Source organism: Triturus cristatus, chromosome 4_1 (genome assembly GCF_964204655.1).
Source record: "Triturus cristatus chromosome 4_1, aTriCri1.1, whole genome shotgun sequence".
Classification (NCBI taxonomy): domain Eukaryota; kingdom Metazoa; phylum Chordata; class Amphibia; order Caudata; family Salamandridae; genus Triturus; species Triturus cristatus.
This window is the reverse complement of record NC_140585.1, coordinates 199,041,467-199,055,347: the sequence shown is the minus strand read 5'-3', so window position 1 is coordinate 199,055,347 and position 13,881 is coordinate 199,041,467. Positions and strand designations below refer to the sequence as shown.

Below are 13,881 nucleotides of genomic sequence, written 5' to 3'. Positions count from 1 at the left end.
CAACAGTTGATTATCAGCGAGTTTCAAGCCCAGAAGGCCAGCGAAAGCCTCCGAGGCAGTCTACTCCTTAGCGCGTAGTGTCAAGTCAAATGCGCGCTTGCATTGGCCTGTTTTTATGCCCACCTTCAGGGAGCACTGGCGCGCGCACCCCAAAATGGTGCCCAGCAAATTGGATCCAGACCAATCCAAGATGGTGCTCAGTGATGTGGTGAAGGATGAGGCCCCGCTCTAAGCAGCAGGTTAGTGAGCTTTTGTTTTATGGTTAGGGTATGCGGAATAAAAGCGGCAGTTTTTAAAATATAACCAACATTAAAAGACCGAGATCCGGTCGGTGATAGCAGCATCTATAATGCTTCCTATAATGTAACTTTCCAACTCCAGGACTAACAGTGTGGGCTTGTTGACACCCTCCCTTTCAGCCTGATGATCCCACGTTAACCAAAATAACGTTTAGTAAAGGCCTGCAAACTTGTGGGCCAACCACCCCTTCTGACACCTGTCTCAAAGCGAAGACCAATCATAGCTCCTGCCCCCTACACACCTGCTGCAACATTGCCAGCCCATTTGTAATCCTAACAAGCAGCTAACCAGTCCCATACGCTAAGAAGAGGGATGGGTGGCTGCGGAAAAACATTAACTCTGGGCTCAAAGGCAGCCACAGTGTACACCTACCAATAAAATGGTGGGTGGTAACCCTAAAATGGCGCTATATATATCTCTTACGCTACAGCCTTTAACGATTTTAGCCCAAGACACACAGTGCACTATACTAGGCCTCCATCCACCCAGTGCCCCGGCGGACTGATGTCCCCCAAAGCCCCATTCTGTAGCATTTAAGAAGGAATCTTTGTCCTGTTGTACAAAATACCACAACCATCAACACAACCACAGTTGCAGCATTTTTATAAAAATAATGTTTATTTGAATAAAGAGAATCGTAAAAACATTCTACTTCAGTGAAGTCATATTTCAAGCTTTCCATAAAGTGTTATGCCTTCTTAAATTGGTTCATTTCAGTGCATAAATCACTACACAAAACAATTATCTCTTTTAACAATTCATAATTTCATTGATTCTGAATGCATTTTAGGATTCAATCTACCCACCATCCTTGTCAATTATAAACACATATCCACTGTGTTGTTCTTCAGCAAAAAATCATAGTTTCATTACCTATAAATAGATGGAGCTTCGTTATCAAAATCTTGGTAAAACCACTGCCCTAATTCCACTGCTGAATACCAGCCTTTCTGTAGAGCAGATTATTGTGCAGTAGTAAATGTCTACTTCCCTGGATTACTACTCGGGGTAAAATTACCCCTACTAGTAACTAAGCCACTGCCGATAGTAATTGCATTATTGTCCTCTCTTGGTATTCTAGAAATAAACAGCACCACAATGATAGACCTTACTTTACAAAATAAGGTCTTATCAGTAGAGCCAATACCTTGCTCCTGCTTCATAAAAGTCTTGTTATATTTGATGACTGAAGTGGTCCCATCCCTGCCTCTCAATCTGAAATGTATATTTTGCCTTCCAGTATTTTACTGGCTGACAGTAAACTTTAATCCCGATGGTCTCTATTAAGATGCTAAACGCATCAGAAAGTATTGTTCCTACAAAAACTGTCGGGGTTTCTGCCCAAACAGTTACTCTATATCTTTCTGTAGCCCATAATTACCATTCCCCCCTAAATTGTTCCCACTAGAAGGTTAATCTCGGCATATCTCAAAGTATCCAAATATGTGCATTTTAAGTCCTGGCCTACAGACAACTTTATTTGTTTCTCTGGCCTCATGTAATAAAAAGATCATAAATAAAGAACACATATATAGAGGGGGCTTTGGGTCAGCTCTCTTCATCCATTGGTGTAGTCAACTGTCATTCAAACGGTGTCCTCCCAATGCAACTTATTGCATGAAGACATACATCAGCCAATGGTTCTCACGCTCCCTTGATCACAAGCCACGTTTGCTTAAAAAGAAGTGCACGTCAGTGTCAGGACTGGTGGGACAGTACTTGTTGTTGCCATTGCTTGGAAATGTCATGGTACGGCAGTCACCATATCTGCCTGGCATAATGAAAGTTCCTACACAACGGTGGATTCTAGAAATGTATTTGCCACCAAACTAGAGGTATATTTTAGCACACATTGCCAGGGCCCCACATTATATGTCCCTGACATTCTAGGGTTCTCTTACAGTTGGCCCGGGATTTCTGTGCAAGGCCGGTGTAGTTCACATGTCAGTCTTGCACAGGAGTGGTGCAAAGTTGAAGTACTTGATGCTTTAAACCATGGACCGCCTTGCCAAAAGGATTGTGAGTGAGGGAATACAGGAGCAGAACATGTCATAGTCCAGCAAACACTACAAATTGAACAAAAGAGTTATATTAATGAAACAAAACGGGACATCAAAGAGCAAGATGCAGCAAACCAATTGAAAAATGCTGAAATACCACTAAAAGTTACTGCTGTCCGAAGCAATTCCCAGCCAAGTAATCCCAAAGCACCCCGAACAACAGGAACAAATGTGAAGGTTCCTTTTTCACTGGGCCGGTCTTGAATGTTGTACTGGTGCCTGTAGAAATATTGTGATTGATTTACAAGGTCTTTATGACCATTAACCATGATGGAGTTCTTCATGTCACTTTTAATTTAGTCATCAACCCCCTTGCTTGCAGTTTTTTATAGGACATAATTTGGGGAACAATTGTGTCTAAAGTACTGTCCTATAAACTTAGCATGTGCAGCCTTCTCAGCGAATGTGGCAAAGGTCTCTGAAGGTGGAAAGGAATTTTTACAATCCTCTATATATGGCAGAACATTCTTTTTAATTACATTTTAAATAGTTTTCTCACCTAATTGTTGCTGCCTATGGAAGAAATTTGTCCAGCCAGTTGGTCATCCTTGCGTCCAAGCTGTAGCGGAGCCATGTAGCTCCTCCGTACTTCCTGATTTTTCCCTGTCCTCCTTGAAGACCGTCTCCAGCGCCTGCTTGATGGACCCTCTCAGCCCCCTCTTCCTCCAGGCTCCCACAAGGAGGTAAATGTAAGGGTTGGTGCTGCAGTGGATGGAGTTGCAGGTGACTTGCACATAGAAGAAATACACTTTGAAGGAACTTGACTGGAGAACAAAATATACCAAGTGACGCAGAAGTGTCGCAGGTACGACCGACAGGAAGAAGATCAGGGTGGTACTGAGGATGACGACGTAAAGCCGCATTGGATGGCACTGCTTGGGGGTCTTTCTGATCTCAATCAGTAGAACAAGGCTGGATGAGATGAAGACAAGGGTCAACAGCAGGTACAATATAGAGCTGAATAGGTGGGCTGGGGTGCACCTTTCATTCCCTGGGGCTTGGACCTGCTTCACTTTCAGGCAACAGAAATATTCCAGCCCGGTGACCAGACAGGACAGGGACCATAAGAGGACCGCCATGATGGCAGAGAGGTGCTTGGGTCGGCTGCTTTGATACTCTACTGGGAAGAGGACACCTACACATCTCTCCACACTTATGGCTGCCAGAAGGAAGCAGCTGGTGTTAAACCCAAAGTTGTACATTAGCTTGGTGACCATGAGGAGGTTGCCGCTGTTTGCGTCTGATATATTAACTTCGTAGGCGGAACAGATCAAATGTATCAAGTTCACCAAAGACCCAACGACAAAAATGAGGTCCGCCGCAGCGAGGTTGAGTATGTAGACCGTGCAAGAGTTCCTTTTGAGTTTGAAGGTGAGGAACAAGATCACGATCCCATTCCCGACCAATCCAAAAAGGCAGATTACCAGATCTATGAAGAGCAGCAACAAATGTATTCTCAAGGAAAGGGACTCCTGCTGGCCAGGTTCTGTCGCGTTAGATCCCAGCGTTGAATCATTGTAAGACACGGTTCCAGACTCCATCTCAGTGGCAGCTCTCACAACCTCTGCAAAGTGGTGGACAGCTCAAGGTTTGCCCTGTCAACACAAACAACACACACACATCGGTAAGATTGATTTAAAATAAAAATGTGCAAAATCAACTTCCCAGGAACTGCGTCTAGATTTACCAAATTTTTCTAGAGAATAGGTTCTGCGTAAAATGTCAGCAAAAATGTCAGCTCAGAGGTGCGCCCTCTATTCATTTCATTAATTTACGTTTAGTAAGTGCTACAGACCTGCAGAGAGATGTCCAAGATCTGAACAGTAACAAATGTATCTGAACATAAAACTATTAAAGGGATGTATCTTTTACAGAAAGAAAGGTTCACAGATGATGTCATATCTTTTGTTGGAGTGCAGGCAGGGCTGTGGGTGCAGTTTGGTGGGGCAGTACAATGAAGTGGGGGGCGCTGACAATATAGGGGAAGGGAGCAGAGCAGGGCGGAGGAAGAGGGTGAGAGGTGAAGGCCAGTGGTTTGTGGGGTCTCCTAGCGCCTACCTGTCAGGCAATGTTCAAGCACATCGTGTTCAAAGCATCGGGTCTATCTGTGATGCAGCGCCCTGCTTGATTGCGGCAAATTATATGTTTAGCAAGTCCATTCTGCAAACAATCCTTATTACGTCTATGGATAACTAGGCTCCTCGACCCACCTCCCTGCTCATCCTAACATGCAAATCCCACTACCACAAATCCATGGAGCAATTCATGTGTCTCCTTAATTGTGTTTACGCCAAAATAGGGAAGATTTATCTCCGATGTTCAGGAAAATAAAATCATGACACTTGAATCACTGCATTGCACTCCCAGTGTCTTTCCTCTTCTACAACCAGTCTTAAAACTCCAAGCAATACTGGTCTGTAATGATGTCACAGGGTGACGTGAAATCAGAGACCAGAAGATTAATGAACACAGTATTAACCCTTTTAATGCATTGTATGTTTTGTCAAATTCTGACATTCTACAAATTGCAGAATGTTTCGGACAGGCAGAATTCCCACACCTAGTAAAGTTAAGTGAAGTGACTAAGTCGACATTCCGAAACCGTGATGTAAGCAGATGACACACTTTAAGGAAAACCCTCGATTGCCTGTTTAAACATAGGCGGCATCTCTTACGACCTCCCCAAACCCTGTCTAACCCCAAAAGCCATATGATAACTGTTTCTTCATAAAGCATATTTCACACTTACCCTGATCGAACCTCAAATCGCAGTTTTTACAGTCACTTTCCTACTCCCAGTCCAGCAACATTCACTCCAATTATTGGCTTCACGATTCCTTAGCATCCCAGTGCCTCGACATACGTGCGAGCCATTCTAGGCGCTCCAGACTCCCAGTAATGCATCTCCATGCTTCCTACGCCCCAGCCCTGCCTCAGCTCTGTGCCTCAGGATCAGCACTGAATCCGTCCCCTCGGTGGATTTATGGTAACGTCCTGTGTTGCTGCGTGCCAGTGTACATCGGAGCGCTATCATATCCCGTAAGTATAGCGCTCTTCCATTGTTGCTCAATGTAAATCACAGCGTGACTACTACATGGGCGGATACAGAAAATAAAAATAGGAGGCGATCTATGCATTTTGAGTGGTTGAGTCATATTCCACCTACGGCAGAGCTCCAAAGTAATTCCCAACTAACTATATGGACGAAAAGGGGATGGTTCCAAAAATAGAAGGACGTTCCTGTAATTTGATGAAGTAACCTTGGCAGAACCAGCATCGTTTTCTAATTTTAGCTGACACTGCTGTCTGCTCTACCCAACAAAGAATGTCCTAAATGCTTCTACTTACGCTAGAACCGGACATCCGGTATAGGACGGTGGACAGCCTGACACAGAATACACACTAGGCAGTCACTACTGTCTGCAGAGATTCAGCTTGGAGAGGGTACATGGAGGCCCTCACCCTCTTCGACTTCTCAATGACCTTCGACACTATCCGCCTTGCTACACTGCTGAAAGTGGCATCAGGGTTCATCGTATCATTTTCACTGGGCCGGTATAGTATGTTATACAAGTGCCTGTAGAAATACATGGGCCCATCAAAAACAAGAAAAAACTAGCATTGGCATAGCCAATAGGCCTCGCTTTTTGGACATTCTAAGTGTGTAGCCATGCAGGCTGCAGCACATTATCCTGTGTACTGGGCCATCAGGGATGGAAGAGCTATACAATTACAACAAGCATTGGCATAGCCAATAGGCCTCGCTTTTTGGACATTCTAAGTGTGTAGCCATGCAGCCCATTATCCTGGGTGCTGTGCCACCAGGGATTAAAGAGCTATACAATTACAACAAGCATTGGCATAGCCAATAGGCCTCGCTTTTTGGACATTCTAAGTGTGTAGCCATGCAGCCCATTATCCTGGGTGCTGTGCCACCAGGGATTAAAGAGCTATACAATTACAACAAGCATTGGCATAGCCAATAGGCCTCGCTTTTTGGACATTCTAAGTGTGTAGCCATGCAGCCCATTATCCTGGGTGCTGTGCCACCAGGGATTAAAGAGCTATACAATTACAACAAGCATTGGCATAGCCAATAGGCCTCGCTTTTTGGACATTCTAAGTGTGTAGCCATGCAGCCCATTATCCTGGGTGCTGTGCCACCAGGGATTAAAGAGCTATACAATTACAAAAAGGAGTGGATGGAGATGATAGAAAAGAAACAGACGGGGCAGAAATGTGAGAGGGAAAAGAAGCAACACTTCAGTTTTATACTTTATTCGGTTGGGACATACAACCATAAAAGCACAATATATAGCCCATGACACACTAAAATACCATGATACAGATCCACATACAATATTAAAACACATACAGTTATCATTTTACAATATCCAACAGACTATGGTTATCTTCTCTTAAAATGAACAGTAAGCACAGAATAACATTGCATATTTACATTAGGGCGAACCATAGGGGCGTTTCAATGTCCGGTATAAAGTGCGTAAGTTAAAGCAAAACTCCAGATGTAAACAATGGACTCATAGCAGCGTGACCTGATATTGATAGCGATAGCGAAGGATCAACTCGCAAAGACTTAAAAAGTACAAAAGCTAAAGTGCGAAGTGCATAGCAGCATAACACAATATTAGTAGCGAAGTATCGTTTCACATGAAGTGCAGGAGCAATAGGACTGTCCCTAACTTAATGAAGGATAAAGGTTCACGTTAGAACAGCATACTCTTTCTTATCTTAATTGCACTTAAAATAAATGTAGCAGTATAAAAACATACATCAGGGTCGTTGAGTGCAGAAAGTAGGGTCATAGCAGCATTGATGGATATGGGTTTCATACTTTTTAAACAAGGGCTTGAGATAGACAATCCTTAAAGGCAAAAAAAGATCACATAAAAACAGAAAGTGCAAAGTGCTTTGTTTTGTGGACCCGTCCCAAGGACAAGGGGTAACTGGGTGCTGGTTCATCACAGGAAACGCAACCAGATGGTGCACAAGGCCTGATCTCAATCTGGTTAATACATAACGATGGGAAGATCTTGTAACTAAAGAGAGATAGGATTGGAAACCCAGCGTATCCATATATTGGTGGTAAAACTAGTATGTGGTTTGTTTCTTAATTAATTCCCTCCTACATGCGTTCTTATGTGACAAAAAGATGTTCTTTAACTCCTGTTTAGATGTAACTGGTGTCTCGTTATGGTTTCCCAGAACAGATAGATTAAAAATGTCCCCATAAGTTTGAGTTAAATATCTCAACCATGGTATCTTTAAATAATTTTCCAGGCATAGACAGTCGTTTATAATAGACTTAGTAAAAGTTGTCTCGTCTTTAGACCATATCGAACGCCAAAGCTGAAGCGGTCTCAATGCTATTGAATCACTCAAAAACTTAAGACCAACCTCGCAATGAATAGGTTCAGAGGGGCAGAGACGGGAAGACATAAAAGCTTTTTTAAAAAAGAGTTCTCTTCCACCTGTAGATCATGGCAAGATTCTGATCCCCAAATCCCAGCCCCGTAAAGGGCGACCGATGTACAACTAGCTTTAAAGATCTCAATCATGTCTTTAATACGACGATCCCCCAGATTAATGGCAAATTAAAAACACCATATATACTTTTCCTCAATTTGGGCCGAACTTGGGATATTTCATAATTCCATTTCCCATCCGATGAGAAAGAAATACCCAAATAACAGAAATTATCCACATTTTGTATTTTATTACCCTCGCTAAAAAACGGTTTCAAGCTTTTATATTTTGGGCCACATACCATTGTAAAGGTTTTGGTTTTGTTTATTACCAGCTTCCTCTGGTTGGTAAAAACTCCAAACCCATCTATTAACCTCTGGAGGCCAACCGGTGTTCTTGATAAAAGCACGGCACCGTCCGCATAAAGCAGGACTGGTACTTCTTTGCCTTCCACTAGCGGTGAATCCGCCTGTATCCTCTTAAGTATAGCATCAACTTTGTTAATGAACAGAGTAAAGAGTAGTGGGGCTAGTACATAGCCTTGGCGAATGCCGCGTTTTACATTAAAATTGGGGGTGCATTCACCCTTCTGGCCATATCTAACTTTGGTTGAAAGGTTTTCGTACAACCTGGCCAAGAAATAAATAAATAATCGGTTTCGGGGCCCCTAGATTGAGTAAAACAGACCATAAAATTCCATGATCAACCAAATCAAAAGCACTACTTAAATCAATAAAACATTAAAAAAAAGCAGACCCTGCTTGGCTTTGGTATATTTACCGATTAAAAGCTCCAAATTAATACATTGTTCCAACGTGCCTAACCCTTTTCTGAAACCATATTGTGCCAGTGACATAATTTTATTATCCGAAACCCACTCCTCCAATCTTAACAATAAAACCCTACTCATGATTTTTACTGAGGAGTCAAGTAAGGAGATTGGGTGGTAGTTCTTCACTTCTGATTGTTACCTTTTTTATAAATACGGATAATAACGGATTCCCCTCAAGAGGAGGGGCAACCCACGATTACCGCTGCGTTAAAAACTCTGGTAAGTATGGGACCCCACAATTCTGGTATTGATTTGTACACATTAATGGGGACACTGTCAACACCCGGTGCTTTGTCTCCTTTACTATTTCCTATTCCTCTCAGGACTTCGTCAAAAGTTATATCAAGCGAGATAATTGGCCAAAGACATTGGGAATTTAAATTTACTGAGGGGATATCGCTAGGGCTGAAAATACTAGAAAAATGGGCCACCCATTCTTCACAGTTTACATGAGTTAAAAGCTCTGGGACTGATTCGATTTTAAGTAATTTTGAATTTACTGTTTCCCAGAATAGCTTATTATTTGAGGTTTCTGCTGCAAATGCTAGGTTGTCCCATGCCTCTTGTTGGAGCTCTTTCTTCCTTTGTTTTATATTAAGATTATATTCTACTCTTAGCAAATGGATAACTGAACTATCCCTTGGTTTATTTGAGAGGGCTATTTTCAAACGGTTCAGGGAAACAGTACAAAAGTGATCAAACCAGCCCCTGGCCTGTGTTGGTTTCCTGGGTAGTAACACAGTCAGTAATTTAGTGATATGTGCGGAGATTTTAAGGAAATTAGACATAATCTGTGGCGGTTCCGTCCCGAAAGATAAACAATCATCTATTTCATTACTACATGTCTGTACAATCTTTTTTTGCATCTCACAGGAGCTGGAACCTTTCCATTTCAATCTTGTACAGTTAGGGCGTGTCGGTATGATGTAATTCACAATTGTACATGGTTCAGCTGTCTTACGCCCCACATATTCAAGTACATAGTGATTGAATTATGGTCACTTATAGACAATTCTACAACCTGCGGGGTAGAGCATAAGTGTACAATATTGGCAGAAACTATGACATGGTCAATACAACTGTGCACAGACCTTCCAATAAAGGTTGGGATCTCTTGTCCGCTCCCATCCTTAGCACACTGCAGAATATCCAGGTACAATTCTGTCATTACTGCATTTAGAGTGTTACCATAGGTAGTATGTGGGAAGTGCAGATAATCATTACCCTCTTCATTTTGACATTCACATACTTTGGTCATCGACAAAGGACAGGTAACAACATTAAAATCACCTAGCCAAAAAATATTCGAATAAAATTCTTCCCTATTGGCCATTTTGTCTAATTCTAATTTTAATTCTAAGACTACATTATAGCGGGTGGAATCGAAAATATTATTATAGAAGTTAATCAAAAGCACATCCTGGGCCTTCCTATGCTGCAGCCATAATAACTGTGAATGATACCCTATATTGGTGCCTCTCTTGACTTTCATCGGTAAGTTATTTTTTAATAAAATTAACAGACCTCCCTTTGCTCTTCCACGGGGGGAAGGGGTTGCGGGGAGATTATATGCTACATAACCAAAATAGACATCTACGGTACTCCAGGTTTCCTGAAGACAAACTATATCAAATGAACTAACATATTCCTTCCATCCTAACACACCAGACTTACTTGCAATACCGGCTATATTCCAACTAATGATTGAATAACCATCATCCTGGTGTGTTCCCTGTTGTAATGCAGGTAGGATGGCTCCTTGGCGGGTAGGGTCACTAATGGGGGCTCCAACTAGAACCTTTGTACTGTCGTCTGATAGTGCACTACTAAAGGAATTTGAGATTGAACTGTGACCGTTACTCCGATCTATGTTAACCCATTTATGGGAGGTTATTTGCTGTCCTTGATATAGGGGTGTAATTTTATCACGGGCTACACAGTTCGACATGGACAAGCCATCGGGATCTTTGGTGGACCCCTTTACTGAGGGCAAATCTATGTCCAAGGACCCAGGAACTCCAAACCCCCTTACATATATACTAGTTGGATCCAGTCAATCATTACAGTCTAGGGTACTGAGAGGTTGGAATCTATTATGTATGGGCAAACCAGAGTATTTCTGCAAATTTAGTACTGAATTAGAACTACAAGCACTGGGGTTCCTGTCTCCGAACTGAGGGTGACTTAAATGTCTATAAAAATAACCAAGGGGGTAGAGCGAGACACAACGTTCGGTATGCGGACTTAAAGCTACTCTCTCAAGAGACATTCGCGCCCAGGACGGGTTCTTAAAGTTAATAATGATACAGTCCCCATACAAAGTCTTTCTGGAGGGCCCTATCCAATTCACCCTTCTAGTAAAAAGTACCTGGTCCGCCTGCCCCACTTGGAAACCGCATTTTTGGTGCAACCAATGCACCACCTTATTTTTTAGGGTATCATAGCTTTCTTTTTGTTGCGCCTTAAGTTGTGGAACATTAACCATAGCTGTCACATATGGGCTACATTCTGGCGGTAGGTTAATAGAAGTAACTGATAGACCCACAGGCTCTTCCCTCCTATTCGGTTTATCACGAGTTGGGTGTTTATTATTTATTGCCTCTCCATTAATCTGTAGACCCATCCTCCTGCCCACTCTTGCTAAGGAATTATTGGCTGCTTTAGATGTAGGATTAATAGTCCCTGTATCATAGATCTTCCTAATGGGACTGTGAGATGTAGCTATACCACTAGTGGATGGAATAGATATAACTTCATTTATTGGGTTTAAATTACGCCCAACTGGGCAATCACTCAACGGTAACCTTACCGGTCCACAAATATCTTTAAGGATATTGCAGAGTTTGGTTACCTCCGCATTTAAGCGAATTATTTTATCAACTAAGGGTTTGATGGTTGATTCGATTTTTTGTGTTAGGGTGGATATAATAAAATTAGCTTGTTCATCAGGCAATAGATTTAGAACACTCTCTTTTACAAGTTCCTTGCTTGCGTTGCGAGAAGTGGCCCCTTTATTTAGTTTACAACTAATCCTTGTCTTGGTTTGTTCTTTCCTGCAATTTCTTTTCCTTTTCAGGGCCGGGGATCTACTTGTAGAGGGGGATTGAGGTGTCACAGTTTGCATTGGTAGGGCTTGGGGAAGAAAAGAACTCTCAGAATGCACTAGGGGGATGGGATCTTTAGCATTACCCGATGTGACATCTAACCCCGGGACGGATGGATTCACTTGACCATTAACAACTCCAAGAGACAAACGGCGTTCAGCCCTGTTTATCCCCACATCTATGGCACTAACAACCTTAACTAAATTTTCGTCTATAGTTGGGCCATGGCTTTCCTTATTTAAGTGAGTTTTCAAATGTTTACGCTTAGACATCCTACCCCAACACAGAACCTTATTATAGGTCACCCAAAACACAAGGCTACTAAGGCCAGACGAACTGATGCTATGTGTATTGTTGCCAATGGCTACTACAACAGAACTATATAAATATCTTGTGTAGCTCGGATACTGTGGCCTAAATACTTTATATTAAAACGGCCACAAAAGTAATATCCCAGTAACCATGTAATATAATTGCTTACATTCTGCACTAATTAAAAACAAATAAAAACGAATTAATAAAAATGTCCAGAAAATAAAAAACTTCTTCTGTTCCACCAGGGAGTAGATGTCCATTAGGTAGTGCAAATAAATCAATAAAGCACGACTTGCTGATTATGCAAATTACCACACTCTGCTCACTGTTTATGTTGTATAGACTACCCAAGTACCTGTGGAAACTTGAGGAACATAGTCCTTTGGAGCTGCGAAATGATCCTGTATGCACAAAAATCAAACATTAAATAACGTGGCCCAGCCCTGCCACGATCAAGCACTGTGGAAGCCCTGGGCTGGGTTTTACCACGCCTTCTGGTGCTGGCGGGAAACGAAAACAGCAGGCGCCACAGGGGGACTCTGGGAGCTGGAGTCCTCCGGTTAATAGATGTGGCGATGCAGACCCCCACGGATTGTTAAGCAACAGGTGGGCAGAGACATGGCGTGACGGGCGGCAGAATTGTAGGCTTGGACCCCCGAGGGCCTGCCCTCCCTCGCCGATACCCCACGAGACTCTCTCTGTCCTCTTCTGTCCTCCGCTCCGCTATACCGCTGCCGCTATTCCCGCTCACTCAGGAACCACGGAGCCACAAAGCACAAAGTAACGAGGGGCCACGGGGAGACGGAATGCCACAGCTCGTTTTGCTGCAACAAAATAGGTGGTAAAGCGAGGCGCTCTCCCAGAGCTCGAGGAACTGGTTTCCATGCCCCCCCCCGCAGGATCGAGGTCGTCAAGGGCTGGGAGCTTGGACTGCGGGCCGCTGGGCTGCTGGCTTCTTCCTCGCGTCATCCTCGCAAATGGGCGGCGGGATTTCACCGGATGCAAGTGGGGGAGATGGCCTAAAAACACAAGTACTACTACGACGTGCTTGTAGAAAAATAAAATAATAGCTCCAAAAACGTGAGCAGTGGAAAGAGACGAGTACTTCGTCCATGCTCTATGCAAGGCCATACACAAGAAATATATTAAATTCCACCACATACCGCACCCAAGTCTCAACCGCAAACCATACATTCTTAAAACGTAGACATTCCTCATGCAGAAAGTCTTTAGAAAGACGTCAAAGTTTTTTTTTTCCGAATCAAAGAAATACAGATCACATTAACAATCTGCATACACTAGCAGGTCAATATACAAGACCCCTAGAAAAGAAAATACTGCTCGTGTTGTGTCAATCCAAACAATCACTCGACCATCCCGCACCTAGGGTGTGATATTAAAAAGTCTTGGCAGTAACCTGTGGGACACATGATCTAATTAAGGAAAAATACTCGGACAAATGGAGCGACGCGGCAAACAAGAAAAATATTGCACAAAGAAAGCTTGTGAAACAAGGATGAAAATTAAGTCATGCTTTAAAATATTGCATAATCCTTTATATAGCTTATCAGTCGCAGACCAACTTCTGGGGCCTGTAAAGATAAACTGTTTCCATTACGCTAATGCTGAAAGCCCCCCTGGATAAAGGCAAAGCAAACTCTTAATACATACCACATTAACAGCAAGTTGACTGTATTCCAAAAATGCACCCAGCGGAGATGTAATACCAAGTGTTACACGTCGGTTCAAAAATAGCACACTTCTCAGGCATGTCTGAGCTCAA

The 13,881-nt window shown here is 42.8% G+C and overlaps 1 protein-coding gene across 1 annotated transcript; it reads right to left on the bottom strand.

The window, feature by feature from the left end:
• Positions 1-899: 899 nt before the first annotated feature.
• Positions 900-13,147, bottom strand: LOC146854020 (mas-related G protein-coupled receptor member H-like). Its single transcript, XM_085651880.1, has 2 exons — positions 12,454-13,147; positions 900-3,955 (listed from the first exon to the last, which is right to left on the bottom strand). Exon 2 carries the CDS (start codon positions 3,899-3,901, stop codon positions 2,903-2,905), a length of 999 nt encoding a protein of 332 aa, XP_085508006.1. The 5' UTR covers positions 3,902-3,955; positions 12,454-13,147; the 3' UTR covers positions 900-2,902.
• Positions 13,148-13,881: the final 734 nt, after the last annotated feature.

What these genes read in the sequence shown, in the direction of transcription:
- LOC146854020 (XM_085651880.1), bottom strand. Translation starts at nt 3,901, where the DNA reads ATGGAGTCTGGAACCGTGTCTTACAATGATTCAACGCTGGGATCTAAC.